General features: G+C 39.6%; 1 protein-coding gene across 5 annotated transcripts in view; it reads right to left on the reverse strand.

Annotated features, from left to right (window-relative positions):
* LOC124790146 (leukocyte receptor cluster member 8) overlaps positions 1–18,607 on the reverse strand; it is a 72,409-nt gene that overhangs the window by 31,314 nt on the left and 22,488 nt on the right. For 4 of the 5 annotated variants that reach the window (XM_047257734.1, XM_047257736.1, XM_047257737.1 and 1 more), the window contains exons 5-8: positions 15,196–15,399; positions 14,584–15,040; positions 13,069–13,212; positions 12,590–12,904 (exon numbers count right to left, since the gene is read on the reverse strand). In XM_047257734.1, the coding sequence (XP_047113690.1) occupies positions 12,590–12,904; positions 13,069–13,212; positions 14,584–15,040; positions 15,196–15,399 (1,120 nt within the window). The remainder of the gene's footprint in view (positions 1–12,589; positions 12,905–13,068; positions 13,213–14,583; positions 15,041–15,195; positions 15,400–18,607) is intronic. The other variant, XM_047257738.1, reaches the window with a different exon arrangement.

An 18,607-nucleotide genomic window follows, 5' to 3' on the forward strand; every position in this document is an offset into this window, starting at 1 on the left:
TAAACTACCATTAACCTACTGGATAGCCTTCAGTCTAACTTTTACATTACGAAGTGGGGGACATATACAAAATAGAGGCTTTTTCGCCATCAATGTGGATTCTAAAATTTGGCGATGATAAATCCATTCACTCAAATCACAACACCCTGAACTACAGTTTCATCAGAATTCTGCCTTTCAGTAACATTGGAACATTTTTATCCTCCAGTATGCCAGAATTTCTTCTCTGGGAGAAGTTTATACCAGCATAATTTGTCCCTCTTCCTTTTCCATCACTCACAGCAAGAAAGTTGAATGCTTATTCATCTCTGAGCTTAACTTTCTTTAATTTTACCATAATATGTACAAACTACTGTACAAAAGAAGAAGAAGCATTTTCTTATTAAGGCACAATGTCTCAATTCACATTTATAATGGTACTATGATGGCCAAATCTCAATTTTAAGGCACAATGTCTCAATTCACATTTATAATGGTACTATGATGGCCAAATCTCAATTTCAAACAATCATATTTTGTTACGTTTGGAAACAATGATAAAGCCTCATTATTCTTCCAATTAATCACACCTTAGTTCATGTATTGTATCTTAATTCACTTGCAACAACACCCATAAATATGAATAATTAAGCTAACATATGAATGGTGGTAACACGCAAATTTTTCCCCGGCGGGCATGCAGCTCTACTGTATGGTTAAATGATGACTGCATCTTCCTGGAGGTAAAATAGTCCCACATTCAGATCTCTCGGCGAGGACTACTCAGGAGGTCGACTTTATCAGGAAAAACAAAACTGGCGTTCTATGGAACGAAGTATGGAATTTCAGATACCGTAATCCGGCAGGTACATCAGAAAACTTCAAAAGGGATATGGATAGGTTAAAATTAGATATAGTGGGAGTTAGTGAAGTTCAGTGGCAGGAGGAACAGGACTTCTGATCAGGTGAACATAGGGTTATACATACAACATCAAATAGAGGTAATGCAGGACTAGGTTTAATAGTGAATTTAAAAAATGGAATGTGGATAAGCTACAACGAACAGCATACTGAACACAATGAGATTTTCACTCTACAGAGGAGTGTGTGTGCAGTTATGAAACTTCCTGGCAGATTAAGACTGTGTGCCAAACCGAGACTCTAACTTGGGACCTTTGCGTTTCGCGGGCAAGTGCTCTACCAACTGAGCTACCCAAGCACGACTCACGCCCCATCCTGACAGCTTTACTTCTGCCAATACCTCGTCTCCTACCTTCCAAACTTTACAGAAGCACACTCCGCTGTAGAGTGAAAATCTCATTCTGGAAACATCCTTCAGGCTGTGGCTAAGCCATGTCTCCGCAATATCCTTTCTTTCAGGAGTGCTAGTTCCGCAAGGTTCGCAGGAGAGCTTCTGTAAAGTTTGGAAGGTAGGAGATGAGGTACAGGCAGAAGTAAAGCTGCGAGGACAGGGCGTGAGTCGTGCTTGGGTAGCTCAGCTGGTAGAGCACTTGCCTGCGAAAGGCAAAGGTCCCGAGTTCGAGTCTCGGTCCGGCACACAGTTTTAATCTGCTAGGAAGTTTCAGCATAGTGAACACTTTATTGTAACAAAGAAGACACGAAGTCCACATCCACAACACAGTAGTACGAGTTTATGTGGCAACGAGCTCCACAGATGAAGAGAGAGAAATGAAAATTTAATAGTCATGGGGGACTGGAATTTGGTAGTAGGTAAAGGAGGAGAAGGAATAGAAGCAGTAGGTGAATATGGATAGGGGGAGGAGGGGGGTGGGGACGGGAATGAAAGAGGAAGCTGCCTGGTAATATTTTGCTTACACTTGATTTAAGAATCATGAAAGAAGGTTGTATATAAGGAAGAGACCTGGAGACACCAGAAGGTTTCCGATTGAAAATATAATGGTAACCAGGTTCTAAATTGTAAGACATTTCTAGGGACAGATGTGGGCTCTGACTGCAATTTGTGTGTTATGAACTGTAAATGCAAACTGAAGGAACTGCAAAAAGGTAGGAATTTAAGGAGGTGGGGACTGGATAAACAAAGAACTAGAGATTATAGCGTGTTCCAGAGGGAGCATTAGAGAAGGACTGACAAGAAGTGGGGAAGGGAATACAGAAGAAGAATGGGTAGCTTTGAGAGATGAAATAGTGAAGGAAGCAGAGGATCAAATAGGTAAAAGCATGAGGGCTACCAGTAGTAGAAATCCTTGGGTAACACAAGAGATACTGAATTTAACTGATGAAAGGAGAAAATATAAAAATGCAGCAAATGAAGCAGGCAAAACGGGGATAAAAACTTCTAAAAAATGAGATTGACAGGAAGTGCAAAATGGCTGAGAAAGAATGGCTAGAGGACAAATGTAAGGATGTAGAAGCATATATCACTAGGGGTAAGATAGACACAGCCTACAGGAAAATTAGAGACCTTTGGGGAAAAGAGAATCAATCACCTCTACGAATACCAAAAGCTCACATGGAAAACGAGTCCTAAGCAGTGAAGGAAAAGCAGAAAGGTGGAAGGAGTATATAAATGGTCTATACAGGGAGATATACTTTATGACAATATTATGGAAATGGAAGAGAATGAGGATGAAGGTGACAGGAGATATACGGCATGAAGAATTTGACAGAGCACTGAAAGACCTAAGTTGAAACAAGGCCTCGAGAGTAGACAACCTTCCATTCGAACTACTGATAGCCTTGGGAGGGCCAGCCATGACAAAACTCTTCTATCTGGTGAGCGAGATGTATGAAACAGGCGAAATATCATCAAACTTCAATAAGAATGTAGCAATTCCAATTCCAAAGAAAGTCTGTGCTGACAGGTGTGAAAATTACTGAACTATCAGTTAATATGTGACCGTTACAAAACACCAACATGAGTTCGTTACAGAAGAAGAATGGAAAAACTGGTGGAAGCAGACCTCACAGAAGATCAGTTTGGATTCTGGAGAAATGGAGGAATATGCGAGGCAATACTGACTTCAAGACTTATCTTGGAAGATAGGTTAACAAAAAGCATATCTACATTTATAGTATTTGTAGACTTAGAGAAAGCTTTTGATAATATTGACTGGAATACTCTCTTTCAAATTCTGAAGGTGGCAGGGGTAAAATACAGGTAACAAAAGGCTATTTACAATTTGTACAGAGACCAGATGGCATTTATACGAGTTGAGGGAACATGAAAGGGAAGCAGTAGTTGAGAAGAGATGTGAGAAAGGGTTGTAGCAAATCCTGGATGTTATTCAATCTACACATTGAGCAATCAGTAAAGGAAACAAATTAAAAATTTGGAGCAGGAATTAAAGTCCATGGAAAAGAAATAAAAACTTTAAGGTTTGCTGATTACATTGTAATTCTGTCAGAGACAGCAAGGGACTGAGAAGAGCATTTGAAAGAAATGGACAGTATCTTGAAAGGAGGATATAAGATGAACAACAACAACAATCACAACAACAGCAAGCCAAGAACAATGGGATGTAGTCGAATTAAATCAGGTGATATTGAGGGAATTAGATTAGGAAATGAGACACAAAGTAGCAGATGAGTTTTGCTATTTGGGCAGCAAAATATCTGATGAAGGTTGAAGTAGGAAGGATATAAATTGTAGACTGGCAAATGGCAGGAAAAGCATTTCTGAAGAAGAGAAATTTGTTAATCAAGAATGATTTAAGTGTCAGGAAGTCTCCTGAAAGTACTGTATGGAGTGTAGCCATGTATGGAAGTGAAAACATGGACGATAAACAGTTTAGACAAGAAGAGAATAGAAGCTTCTGAAATGTGGTGCTACAGATGATTGCTGAAGATTAGATGGACGCATCACGTAATTAATGAGGTGGTGCTGACTAAAAATGGGGAGAAAAGAAATTTGTCACACAACTTGATTATACCTGGGCCGCTGAAACGTGTCACTTCAAGGTCACTCCCCAAGCGCCATAGAGTTGGTAGTATAACTAACAAACAAGTGAGGAACGGGAGGCGCCGCGCCTACTGAACCAATAACAGCACTGAACAAAAGCCAGTTCTGACGCCGACACTACCACGTTGCCGCCTTCCGTGTAAACATTATATGTCTAGACTACAGTTTTTGTTTGTTAAACAATGCCACCGATATTATGTCATTCACCAAGCAACAATCCGTTGTTGTACTGTGGAGTGCCATTAAATAGTCAGGCTTTGGAATTACTATGGAGGATGTGTGAGTTTTATGAGCAAGAAAAAGAATTTGTTTCTGTTCATGGGCATGCATCGATTCCTGCTGATAAAGTTTTAGAGTGTACCTCGAAAACTCTATGACTAAGTGAAAGAACAGTTATAAGGAAAGGGGTGATACTTCAAGACTTACAAGACAGTGAAGTAAACAATGTGGAAGAAAGCCCCTGTGGAAGAAACAGTGTGTTTTTAAATACTCCAGGCAAGAAAAAGAAGTAGCCTCATCCTATTACAGATATTGATGCTTTCCAATCCGGGGCAATTCGTCGGCACGTATGTGGATACTATAAAAGGAAAGAACACCCCACAATAGCGAAGTTGCTAATTTCTTTAAAAGAAATTGAACTTTTCTCAGAGGGGGAAACGTCACTTAAGATGATATTAAAAAGTATGGGCTTCTGTTTTAAAAAGTTGGATAGATGAGAACTGTTACTAGAAAAAGCTCATGTCGTTGCAGCTCGTACCATTTTCTTACACAAAATTGTAGGAAAGGACATACACTCAGTCATATGTTAGACGAAGCCTGGGTCAACGCAGGAGAATCAGTTGAGAAATGCTCGACAGATGATACTCCGAATAGCAGTGGTCATCAGTCAACAGGAAGAGGATCATTATTAATTGTGGCCCATGCAGGATCTTCAAACAGCTTTGTGTCTGAAAGACTTCTACGAGGGTTGTTTTTTAAGTAAGGGCCGTTGGCGCGTATAGTCCCGTAGTTCGTGCGGATGCCGCAACAGCCACCGCACCACTTGCCGGCATCCTTCCCGTTCACACTGATGCAAGTTGCAGCTCTGTAGCTGACGTGTACGCATCGCTGTGCTACTTTATAACATTTAAGATTATTGAATCGCCCGCCGCGTGTGAGATACGGTCAGTGATACGTTTTTTGACGGCGAGAAGCCTATCAGCTGCAGAAATTCATCGTTAGTTAACAGAAGTTTATGGCTTGAATGCAATGAGCGAAGGTAAAGTGCGTCAATGGGTTAGAGAGTTTAAAAATGGCCGTCAAAACACCCATGACGAAGAACTCTCAGGCCGGCCCTCTGTGATCACTGATGATTTGGTGGCTGCAGTCGAAACAAAGATTCGTGAGGACAGAAGATTCACAATTTCCCTCTTTCTTTGGAATTTCCACAAGTTTCAAGATCGGTTTTGTACAAAATTGTGTCTGAAAACCTAAACTTTAAGAAACTGTGTTCTCGCTGGGTACCCAGACTCCTCACAGAGGACCACAAAGGGAAGAGATTTGCCACTTCATTGGACTTTTTGATTCGTTACGAGGAAGAAGGGGATGACATGTTGAGTCAAATTGCCACTGGAGATGAAACATGGGTATCCCAAATCACTCCCGAAAGCAAGCGACAATCGATGGAATGGCGACACACAACCTCACCCGTCAAGGTCAAAGCCAAACAGATGCTGTCAAAGCGCAAGATTATGGCAACTGTGTTCTGGGACCGGCGCGGTGTTTTTCTAGTGGACTTTATGCCACGAGGAACGACAATCAACTCAGATGCCTACTGTGCAACTCTAAAGAAGCTCCGCAGAGCAATTCAAAACAAAAGGTGCGGCATGCTGACAAAAGGAGTTTTGCTCCTGCACGATAACGCTACGCCCCACACCTCTCAAAAGACTCGGGATTTGATTGATTCTTTTGGCTGGGAAGTTTTGGACCATGCACCATACAGCTCCGACCTTGCTCCTAGCGATTTTCACCTTTTCCGATACCTGAAACACCATCTTGGCGGGCAGCGCTTCAATGACGACGATGAACTGAAAGCGGCCGTGAGCTCTTGGCTGTCGGAGCAGGCGGCCGAATTCTTTGAAGAGGGAATTAAAAACTTAGTTGTACGGTACAACAAGTGCTTAAATAAACAAGGCAACTATGTAGAAAAATAGGTAAAAGTGTGTAGAATCAGAAAATAAAAGTTTTTTTACAAAAGTATTTGTATCTGTTTTAAAAAATAAAAACGGCCCTTACTTAAAAAACAACCCTTGTAGTTTTTTGTTCAAGGGGGGGAAAAAACGGTGACTATCATGAGGATATGGACCTCCCAGGGTTTCTACAGTGGTTTAAAAATTTGTTGCTCCAGTTTAGTGTTACGGCAGTTTTTGTGATGGACAATGCACCGTACCACTCCACGATTTTAGATAAACCACTGGTGACCGTAAAGAAACTATGGTGCAGTGGTTGCAGGCGAGAGACATTGCTGCGGACATGAGCATGACAAAACTGCTGTTATACTCACTTGTGAAACAAAATAAGCCTGTGACGCCTAAATACATTGTAGATGAAATTGCAAGCGAACAGGGTCACTTGGTAACTAGGCTAACGCCTTATCACTGTTATTTTAAACCAATTGAATTGGTTTGGAGTGAAGTCAAGATGTACATTACAAGTTACAAGACTTTTACTATAACAGATGTGGAAAGACTGCTACGTGAAGGTCTTGCTACTGTAGACACTACCTCATGAAGGAAAAAAGTAGACCATGTTGCTAAGCTGATAAGAGAAGCACAGACACCAACCTATCAGAACATGAAAACTAACAGCTAACGATTTCTCTTAATGATGATGATGAAGACAAAGGTTTTGGCTCGAATTCCGATGACATGGAAGGAGAAATGGATGGAATTGCGTCATTGACATCGTAAATTGGTGAGTGTACATGTATACAGAACTAATTCTTTTTCTCTCTGCTATCTGGTAGGCTATGCATGTTTTGCTTTATTCCTTTCTATGAATGGGGATAGCGTGTTATTTGGTATGCTTAGATTTACATTATATTATTTACATGCAGCTATTACTGTAACAATATGGAACAACTTTTCATAGATATTGTCATTAACTTCAGGTGTTTTTATTTCCCGATTTAATACACTATCAAACACTTAGTCTATGTCGTCGTCCTCTCCACTGTTAGAAAAACGTACTTTGTTGCACTTACGTATAAACATTAATTGTAGCTTAAATTTACAAAACGTATTTCGGAGTTGTGGGAGTGTGCAGTGGTAGCTATTGCAACCTCATAATAGCAGTGTAGCCAACCACACGCGAGCTGTCAAGTGACATGTTTCACCGGTCCGGGTATAGAAGAAGTGATTGGTTGGTAGGACACATTCTGAGGCATCAAGGGATTGCAAATTTAGTACTGGAGGGAAGTGTAGTGGAAGGGAGGGGGGGGGGTGGGGGGGGGGGGGGGGGGGGGGGGGGAGAGAGGAGTAGAAATCACAGAGGGAGACCAAGAGATGAATACACTAAGCAGATTCGGAAGGATGTAGGTTTCAGTAGTTACTCTGAGATGAAGAGGCTTGGACAGGATATGGTAGCATGGAGAGCTGCATCAGACCAGTCTTTGGAGTGAAAACAACACAACAACAACAACAACATGAAAAACACAACAACAACAACAACATGAAAACCACAACTCAAACTTGTAAATCTTAGAGCCACATCACCCCAACAACAACTTTTTTTGTTAAATTGTAAATTTATCTGTAATTAATAATCAAAACGAGCTGGATTTTTGATGGTTTGCAAATAACAAATCACTTTACAACTTCAATTTGCAATTGTGGGAAAATCTACCCCTCACTGACCACAATGTTAGAACTGATAACCGCAAGACTTTACCCCCTATTGAATCACCTTCCATTTAAGTACTTATTTAATCAAAGATCTGACTAGAATTCACATTCAAAACACAGATCATTTTCTCCATGAATTGAGTGGATTCTCTCATACGAATAATTATGTTGGAGGAAACTAACTAGACTTCACTAAACCAGGAAAAAAATTAAAATATCTCTCTCTCAAATGTCTGCTTGTGTCTGTATATGTGCAGATGGATGTGTGTGTGCGTGCGAGTGTATACCTGTCCTTTTTTCCCCCCTAAGGTAAGTCTTTCCGCTCCCGGGATTGGAATGACTCCTTACCCCTCTCCCTTAAAATCCACATCCTTTCGTCTTTCCCTCTCCTTCCCTCTTTCCTGATGAAGCAACCATTGGTTGCGAAAAGCCTGAATTGTGTGTTTGTGTTTGTTTGTGTGTATCACCATACCAACGCTTTCATTTGGTAAGTTACATCATCTTTGTTTTTAGATATATTTTTCCCACGTGGAATGTTTCCCTCACATAGGGAAACATTCCACGTGGTCATTCGCATGAATGGACACAGGCAGACAGTGTTTGTTAGTAATGAGGATCACCCTGTGGCTAAACATGCCTTGGTGCACGGCCAGCACATCTTGACACAGTGTTACACCGTCCGGGTTATCTGGATACTTCCCACTGACACCAACCTATCAGAACTCCGGAGATCCTCTCTTCCTGTGACCCACCAGGCCTCAACCTCCGCCCCGCCTGTCATTCAACAGCATCTTTGCCTCTGTACTTCCGTCTCGAGTGACATCTCTGCCCAAACTCTTTGCCTTTACGCATGTCTGCTTGTGTCTGTATATGTGTGTGTGTGTGTGTGTGTGTGTGTGTGTGTGTGTGTGTGCCCCCCCCCCCCCTCCCCAGGTAAGTCTTTCCACTCCCGGGATTGGAATGACTTCTTACCCTCTCCCTTAAAACCCACAACCGTGGGTTGCGAAAGCTTGGAATTTGTGTGTGTGTTTGTTATTGTCTCTATCAACATACCCACGCTTTCATTCAGTAAGTTACAGCGTCTTTGTTTTTTTAAATAATCAAAAGCCTCCATAGCAATCAGCAGCACTAAACATAAAAAAAGCAAATACAATATACTCATCATAGATCCTGTACGTATGGAACTCATTAAGCAGTGGCATACACACATACAACTTAAAAGAAGTATATTGACAGTCATTTCGTTACTAAGTATGTAGCAGTCAAATACATAAAAAAAATCCTTACAAGGCTCAGGGTGGACACTGAAAATGCTGAAATATTATTTGCAAAGCAAGTAACTTCAATTACGACACTTCACTTTCTTACTTATAACTACAAGTTGTTTGTGATACAAATAACTATTATACCAGACAACACAGTTGGCCAACTGGAGTATAATTTCAGTTCGCAACTTCGGCAGAATGATACAATCAAGTCGCAACTTCGGCAGAATGATACAATCAAGTAACTATTTGTAGTTTGAATATGGCCCTGAGCTAAAGAAACAGTCCACACGTTTTGGCATTACAACAGAACATAAGAACACTAGCTTATCGCCCACTGCTTCACTTGCACAGACAGTTTGATCGGCAAGTTCTTTTTTGTTTTCTTTAATCCAGTTCTTATGTTGTTCACAAACTGCAACACGTTCTAAACTTTTCATGCTAATTAAGGCAATGGTCTTTTCCAAATGTAATTCTGACTAAAAAGAGATTATGGTAGCTGGAGTCCTAGGTTTTGTTAATCATTGCTTTTGTGTTTTTTAGATGACATTTCCGTAGAATCCTTCATCCCTTAACACATATTTCTTTAGATCTAACCGAGAAGTGAAATACCAATTGTCACAGATTTAAATTTAAAAATTTTCTGACATAAGGAAAAACTAAAAAAAAAAAATTCTACCCCCCTACAGGGTTGAATTTTCAAAAACACTGAAACATGCATTTTTTATTTGTAACTGAGGAGTAAAAATCAACTATCATAGATATAGCTTTAAAAACACTTTAGTAGTTCTTTAGTATAGTGATTTATTTTCAAAAATCTTTCACCCATTATTTCACCTCCATAGGATTCAAATTTGTTGAAGTGCTGAATCATGTATTTCTTTATTCTGACCGAGAAACCAAATACCAATTTCCGTAGTTAGTTTCCCAGTTGCCTCAATAGTGACATACTTCTCAAAAAATCTTTCATCCCCTTAGGGGTGGAATTTCAAAAAATCCTTTCTTAAGCGATGCCTACAGTATGTGATCAACACTCTTTGCAAATTTCAAGTTTCTATTCTTTGTGGTTTAGGATGGGTAGTGACTAGCTAGTGAGTGAGTCAGTCAATTGGGGCATTGGCTTTTATATACGGAGTGAACATTAATAAAACTGATAAACTATAGGAAAGGATTCCTCACTGGAAATGGAGGAAAAAAAAGTCCTACTATGAAGATGCGTCTGGAAACGCATCGTTGCAACGGTAGATGGTACTGACAAATGAAAGTTCCTCTGACTATGTGCCTCGTGTTTCTAGTGTGTTGCTTGCTGTGTGATTGAAACGTGTACTGTAAGCAGTGGAATGGTCTGGTATTTATGGTCAGAAACAAACTGAAATGGTGTTTATGTACAGTAAACATACGAAAATGGTTGAGTGATACATGGCTATACCAAAACAAGTACCCTCACAGACACAAACTACATAAGACATTTCATGTCCTTTTTAGATGTTTGTGTGATCACGGTTTCTTTCAAACAGACGAACATGAGGAAGGCAGTGGGTTATGCGTACACCAGATCTGGAGGCCAGGACTATACAGGATACTGAGTTAAACCCTCATAAAAGCTCCAGGCAAGTGACCCTGCGACATGGTGTAATCCAAACAACGATTATGTGTATCCTGCATGACAACCACTACTATCCCTATCACCTGCAACGAGTGGAAAGAGTATTAGCAGTGGATTTCCCTTTATGGGAAAGATTTTGTCGATGGTTTTTGCACCATATCATCACACTTATGGGATTATTGTCATCAGTCCCCTTTACCAATAAAGCAACCTTTACCACAATTGGCATAATCAATCTGCACAATTATCATCTATGGGGTGGGCTGCAGAAAACAATCAGGCAATGGGTAAGGCATCTCATCAGCATTGGTTCAGCATCAATGTGTAGGCAAGGATTCTTGGCGACCACGTACTTGGACAGATTATCATTCCTCAAGGATGCCCTGTAGCAAGGCCAGCTAGATCACCGAGCTTACATCCCCTGGATTTTTACCTCTTGGAGCATCTGAGAAGTGCTGTGTATGCTGAACCAGGTCCTAATGAGCAGACCCTTCATGAGCATGTTCATGTCGGACAGAGGCTGGAACATGCAAAACAGTGCGGCAATCCCTAATGCAACATGGTCAATGTGTGCACAGCATTCCATAGAGGCCACTTTAAACATCTGTTGTGACATGAATACAGTGCAGCTCTGTACTGTGTTTCGAGGCAATCTGTTGCCATTGCATGCACGCTGTCCATTTCCAGGCACGTGTGAATATAGGCCGTTCTTCTTCCATTTACAGCCATGGATTCATGCCTGGAGTTTTTCTGTTTTATTAATGTTCGCCCTTTATAGAGTGTACCATGAAAGGGAATGTCACATATGGGTAATTTCTTAACCACTTGGGTGCAGGAACACTTTATAGTTAATTAAAATTCATGAAAAATTTTGTCTTTCTCAGATTCAAATAAGTAAACTCAGTCATACCATTTTGTGTACATTAATAACATTTCAATTGAATAGCAGGTCTTCAACCCCTAAAATGTATGTGATCTCTCTTGAGTTTTACATTGACTTCTGTGCAATTTATATGCTAGAGAACAGTAGAAATTTATGCAAATTTTGCAGAAACAACTAAAAGCACAAAATTTACCTTTTTTAGCTATGTGACACAAAATATTACATTTCCTCAACCCCTGTGTTAAATATAAGAGCAGCAGTTAACTAATATTGGTGACTGGCAGTTACAGAATGTCGAAACTGCATCTTTATTCATTCTTATGGCTGAAGTCCATGTGTAATAATAAAATGACCATTTACCAGAAAGAACTGATACTACGTATGGGACTTCAGACAAAAATAACGTATTTCCAACAAATGATTCTCCATTAACACTTTCATCCAATCACAACACTTTTCCAATACTTTTGCAAAATAAGTTATACAAAAAGGACACTACCTCTGCTAACATGTGAATCAACATCATTCCTGCTGTTTGCCAACTGCAGTCCAGGACACACAAAGCATACTAATGCCAATGTCGTCACATATGACACATGGAAGAATTTAAACAATGCCACACAAAGAGTACAATAGCTCCTTAACAAATCACATACAATGGCTTCTCCAACTCTTAACCAATTATCACCTTTTAACCAACCTAGATCGGTGGATACACTACAGATCACCCTATCGAAGTGTCAATTAACCCGCACACACTCAAAAATGTCATTTGCATAAGTGAACAAAAATGAATCAACGGAAGACCAGAGTAGGTAAGTTGGCAGCCAATTTGTGTGGACTACATATGTATGCCCTAAATCTTACAAAACGGTCATTGAAAACCCAACACACTGTCATGATATAAGTGGTAACCTCAGAGAGGTCAATGGTTAGCATAATTACTTCATTTAACACTGTACCACTGTAATTAAGCCACCAACTTCCCTGCTCATCTTCAGCAATATTAAATTTAGCAAATAGATTCAAACTGACCTCCTCCTCCTCCGCCTCGCTGGGCTCTTGCTTCGAGAACTGTCTCTTGATCGTGACCTGTTCCTGCGGCTTTTCCCTGAGGGTGAGTGGGACTTCGACCTAGAACGAGACCTGGACCTCGAGTGGGATCTCGACCGAGATCGTGAGCGGCGTTGGTTTCTGTAGCATCGAGCCCCCAACCTTGAACCGAGCGCTGCTGACAGATTCGGTTTCTTACCCCGACCAATTGGAGTCATTTTAACAGTTGGTGTCACATTGGAATCTGGTGTTGTAGGAAAAGTCTTCTTGAGCTCTACATTTCTCTCAGTATGGATGCTAGGAAAGTCAAAAATTTATGTTGAACATTAGTATGCAAGCAACATTTTGTACTCGGGGAACTTTGAGAGTACCACATTTTAAGTATGTTTAACAATACACCATAAATGCAATCAACTGCATAATGGAAAATACTACATATTGCTAATATGTGCCACCTTTACCTTGGTAATGGCTCAACATCCCAGTTCTTCGTCCATAAAGTCCCTTCACTAGCAGCTCTTGTAATTTTACCTTTCAAGATTATCTCAACTCTATCTTTGTCTACTGTTTCAATGCACTGATCATAACATCGATTTATATAGTTCCTGAAATGTAAAAGCTAAATTATTATATTCTCCAGCTGAATGCAACATACATTACAGGGCAGTTTTGAAGGTAGTCTATTTTTAACATTATTGAAAATATGGCATTGGTATGAACGTTAACAGAGGTAGCCAATAGTGGCATATACCCTGCAATAAAAATCAGTTATACAGAGTCATGTTAAGTTGTCTGATTTTGAAATGTTGCCATTTGCGTGTGATGATATGTTCCTTCCAACCACCATTTTTAAAATGCCTCTTTTGCCTGGCAAGACGTATTACCTTTCTGCAAAATTCTATTCACACACACACACACACACACACACACACACACACACACCAATGGTCATTTTCTAATCATTTTCTTCGTACTGGAACGAAATCAGAGTCCTTTTTGAGTCATGCTCAGCCTCCATTCTCGTCACGTATTACTGCCACCGTATTTTTTTTTTAGCTTCCAACTATAATTTCTTTGATAATTCATACTTGTTGCTATCCTGACATCTAGAATGCTCGTTCCAGATGTTCTAACCCCTCCCCTCCCCCTTCCAGTTGTCCAGCAGCAACATTTCTGCTCTGTAGCACCAATTGTTTCTGCAACTGCTCTGTGTATATATAGTTATTTACCAATATCTCTTTCACTTATGTAAGAATTTTGATACTTTTGTCCACTGTTTAAATTACTTTGTTATTTCCGTGCTTTTTTGTCTTTAAACGAAACTCCCAAAGTACCTCCATTTCTTATACCCTGTTCAAATTCTTATATCTTAGCTATTTTCTCTTCCCACTTTTAACCCATGTTTAATGACATTTATAACCTCATCTAATTCAGAATACTCTTTCAACTAGTTCAATATCTACCTTTATGAACTTCTTGTATATTAGTAGGACACAATGACAGAGCACATTCCTGTTTCAAATCTGTGGGAAATGTATATGGCATAACTATGGAATTGAAACTGCCAAGGAATATAGTGCAGATCAGGAATGTGTTACATTTCACTCCCTCTACATTAACAAATCTTAGACCAAACAATTATTTTCATGCAAATTACTTTTAAATCTCTTACAGTTCAGTCATGAATTAAGATCCTCAGTCATATGGAAGAACCTGAGACATATTTAAACAGTTAATTTTTAATACTTCTGAATAGATGAACCATGTCATAAAATGTGTTGTGGAAGAAATTTTAACATAATTATACATGAATTGGAAAAATAAATCACACGCACAAGAGTTTTATAAATGCTGCAGTAACTAATTACGATTTCTGTAAATATGCTATCAGAAATTGACACAAATGGTTTCAAGGGATAGACAAACAATTACATAATAATTTGTGTTTTAGCAGTTAAATTTAAAAGAATACTCACTTTAGAGATTCCGGCCATTCACCTGTTATGACAGACTGAGCAGTTCGTGCGAGTGCTTCCATATACTGGTGTGTCTCTGCGTGGTTTACAGCAGCAGATGCCCGCTCCTGTAGTGTTTTAGAAACAGAAAAGGGTTTTCCAGAATCTTCTTCTGCAGCCACATTTGTTACCTCGGCCTCTTCTGATGACTTTTCACGCATTGCTGACGGGGGCGCCGGTTCAGGAGGCAAAGGAGGAAACAGCGGTGTATTGTCGCCTGGAGGAAGAGGGGGAGGATGTATCATTAGGCCACCTGGTGAACTGGGCATAAAGTTTTCACTGAGAGAATTGTTAAGGTTTTGTGCATTCTTCTTATTTTTATTCTTACGCTTCTTCTTGCTTGCTCCACTGTTATTGAACGGCTTGAAACCAATCCCGGGCTTTTTATTTGGAAGACTAAATTTTATGGGACCATATGCTGCAAAGAAAAATTCTTATCACCCTGTAATTCATGTGACAAGACAGAATAACATGCTCAAATACTAACAAAATTACAAATTGTGAGGTGAAGTACTTATTTACTTCAGTAGTAATTGTAAAAATTAGCTTCAATACAACTGAATGGCTACATACTCGTGTTTCCTGGTTGATTGTAGAACTGAGGTGATCTGGATGTGACAGCTGAGGCTGGTGGTGTTGGCAAAAGATAGTTCTGGTTAGCAGGTGGAGGAGGACCAGGAGGAAGTGGTGGCATTTCATTCCGCTGGCCACAAATATTTTCATCTGGTGACGCCTGACCACCTGGTGTACCACCTTCATTCTCCTCTTGCCGAAAATCTAACAAATTCAATTATTAAGTGTTAAAGTTACATGAGCACATGCCTTAACTGTAATCACACACTTTATTTTGTAAGTCATTATCCCTTTTTCTCAACATATATTAATGTACAAGTATGGATGACATATCATTAGAAAGGTTTTTTAACAGGCCTCTGACGTTGCACTAGAAGTTACTATGTGTGGCAAATTTTAACATGGAAGAGACTTAACTATCGTACCTATATTTTACAAAGCTAACTTACAAATAAACGAAAAAAAGATTCCCTTTTCACATTATGTTATTACAAATTTATTTGTTTTAAAGTACTTATTAACTGGATAATTTGTTTACTGACAAACATATTACTCATTGCCACCCTGAGTCGCAATTTACTCATTGCCACTATGGTCCAATGTGCTTAAGTAAAGTACGAAATGCTACTAGATTCTCAAAATACAGTTAGAGGTTACTGTGGTCTTAGTGATGTACCAGGTAAAAACGGAACATTACATTCTACTTTATATGTTTCACATTTATTTACTTCTTTGTATTTTATATTTAGATTTGTCATTAAACTTCTCTTTGACAACAGGGAAATGTAAATATAAGGTCAAAAGTTAGTAACTACAAGCAACTGATGACAGTCAAATAGTGTCGTGCGGCAAATTACGTTTGCTTTACTTCTTTTATTTTATGTTTGTATTTGCTCATTAATTATCAACTTTAATCTACAATGGGATGGTGTAAATACTACTATCATAAACAATAAATAACAAGCTTACAATGCCAAGGAGAAGGACATTACAAGCTGTCAGAGGGTTAAAGGGGCAGCTACAACTCAAACACCTGGTCAGAGAAAAAGGTGACATTCCCACAACTACCCTTATCCCAAAAACTACACTTATTCCAAATAATGTCATTATATAAAACTATGAAAGTATGAAACTTCACAATTCCCCTAGTGGGGAAAAATATGAAGGTACTTTTAAGTTCACTGAATCTGTCACTGTTAAGGGTAAAACGCAGTTACAAAATAAACCACCACCACGAAATAATGATTCGGATAGTTGTTTAGTCACCAAAAAAAAAAAAAAAGCCACACAAATGCCTCCATAAAAAAAGGGCCATTAATGTGTAAATACGAATCTGGGCCACCACTATCTTGTTAGAAATGTGAACATATAGTTCTCACATATTGCGTATCTGCTGATAACGTGTTGAAAGGCGCGGAGCAAGTAAAATACAATGTTTACTGTGTTAAAAAAAGAGGGGAAAAAAGACTTGTGCTTAACATCTAAGAGTTTGTATAAAAATAAAATATATCTGTAAGGTAGGATGACATAGCAACATATCAAATGTGTATAGTGGTTTTTTTTTACTTTGTGTCTATGTATGTGGGTTGTTACATTCACATAAAGTTACAATAAAATTAAGACAAAAATCACAGCAGGTTATGGGCCCAGAGCAATAAGAAAATAGAAAAGCTAAAAAATAGAAGGCATGAATAAGGAAGAAAAACAGTTAAAGATGTTTCAAGAAAACTAAGAATTTCGTGATATACAAGTGCTTAAAGACAATAGGACATTCAATCTATGGGATGTTGAAATTAGAATATTATTTAATACGCAAGACCCGTGTGATATTGTGGATGGGACTGAAACACTGGAAAACTGCAAAACTTTAGAAAAACAGAAAAAATGGCAGAAAATGTACAGCAAGGCAAAACATTTTATAATGAGAACAATTGATAAAAAGGTAAAGCCACATGTACTGTGTTGTGAAACTTCCAAGGCAATGTATGATAAACTTAAAGCGATTTATAAAAGAGATGCGTCTCAAAGAACTCAGCAGTTGCTTCAAGAATTTTATAGTTTCAAGTATGATAAAACCAGAGACATAGCTAGTAATATAAGGGCACTACAGAATATAGTATTTGAACTGAATCGTCTCCAGTCAGAAAAGATGACAGATATTATGATCATATGCAAGATACCAAGGGGCAACAGTCTGGTTGATTGACTGATCTGCCCTTGTAACAATAACCAAAACAGACTTGCAGTGCTGGTACTGTAAATGGCTGAAAGCAAGGGGAAACTACAGCCGTAATTTTTCCCGGGGGCATGCAGTTTTACTGTATTGTTAAATGATGGTGGCGTCCTCTTGGCTAAAAATATTCCTGTTGTGACTCGCCTATCTTTCAAAGTGCCGCCGCGCAGTTACGCGCGTCCTCTACATGCGGCGCTGTCTGTCAGCCATGCAGCAGCAGCGCCACCTAAGCGGCCAGCCAGCCACCGGCCGCTAGACTTTGACTCAGTTATGATTTGACTGTTAAAGTGTACACACGTCTTACTCTGTTTACTTGATCTGTGCCATTCATGTATTGCGTCTTCCTTGAAATATATTTGTTCAGCTTGAAGTTGTAACAATTGGCAAAGAGGTAGTGATTTTTCATTTCCATCGTTGACCCACATGTTTCCATAGCTACTTTAGAGCAACTATTGCAAGGTCTCATAGAACAGCAAATGCTTCTCACAAATGCGATTCGTGATTTCGTCGCGGCATAAAATGCGAGGCATCTCTCGTCGTTGTCTCTACCTACTTTTCCTCCTTACGACAACACGGCGGAAGACTGGTCTGATTACGAAAAACGTCTTCGACAGCACTTCTTGGCATTTCACATCGCGGGCGAACAAACATGTAAGTCTCTCTTCCTTTCATGGATTTCACCTCAAATGTATCGGTTGTTGTCGCAATTGGCTCCTTTGAAAGATCCTGCGTATTTGTCCTTTGCTGAAATGTGCTCACTTCTGTCCGTCTATTTTCAAAAGCAAACGCATGTGGTAGCCTCTCGTGTTGCTTTTTATCGTTGTCAAAAACAACTTAATCAATCCTATCGCGCTTGGGCTGCTGAACTTCACGGCCTCAGTAGAAAGTGTCAATTTATTACTGAAGTTCACAAAGTATCCTATGCCGATTCCATGGTACGGGATGCTATTATCCGTTCGGTGCCCGACAAAGAAGTTAGGCAACGTGCCCTTCAGTTGGCAAATCCGACTCTAGATGAAGTCCTATCCATCGCTCAGTCTTTTGAAATTTCTTGCGCCGCTGGAGCACAAATAGAGGCATGGGGCGACGTCGGGAAATACCTCTGTGCGATGTTGACGAAGTGTGCGGCGTATCCCTGCCGGCCAACGTGGCCGCAGTACGCTCCCAAGCACAGCCTCG

This window comes from Schistocerca piceifrons, chromosome 3 (genome assembly GCF_021461385.2).
Source record: "Schistocerca piceifrons isolate TAMUIC-IGC-003096 chromosome 3, iqSchPice1.1, whole genome shotgun sequence".
NCBI classification, from domain to species: domain Eukaryota; kingdom Metazoa; phylum Arthropoda; class Insecta; order Orthoptera; family Acrididae; genus Schistocerca; species Schistocerca piceifrons.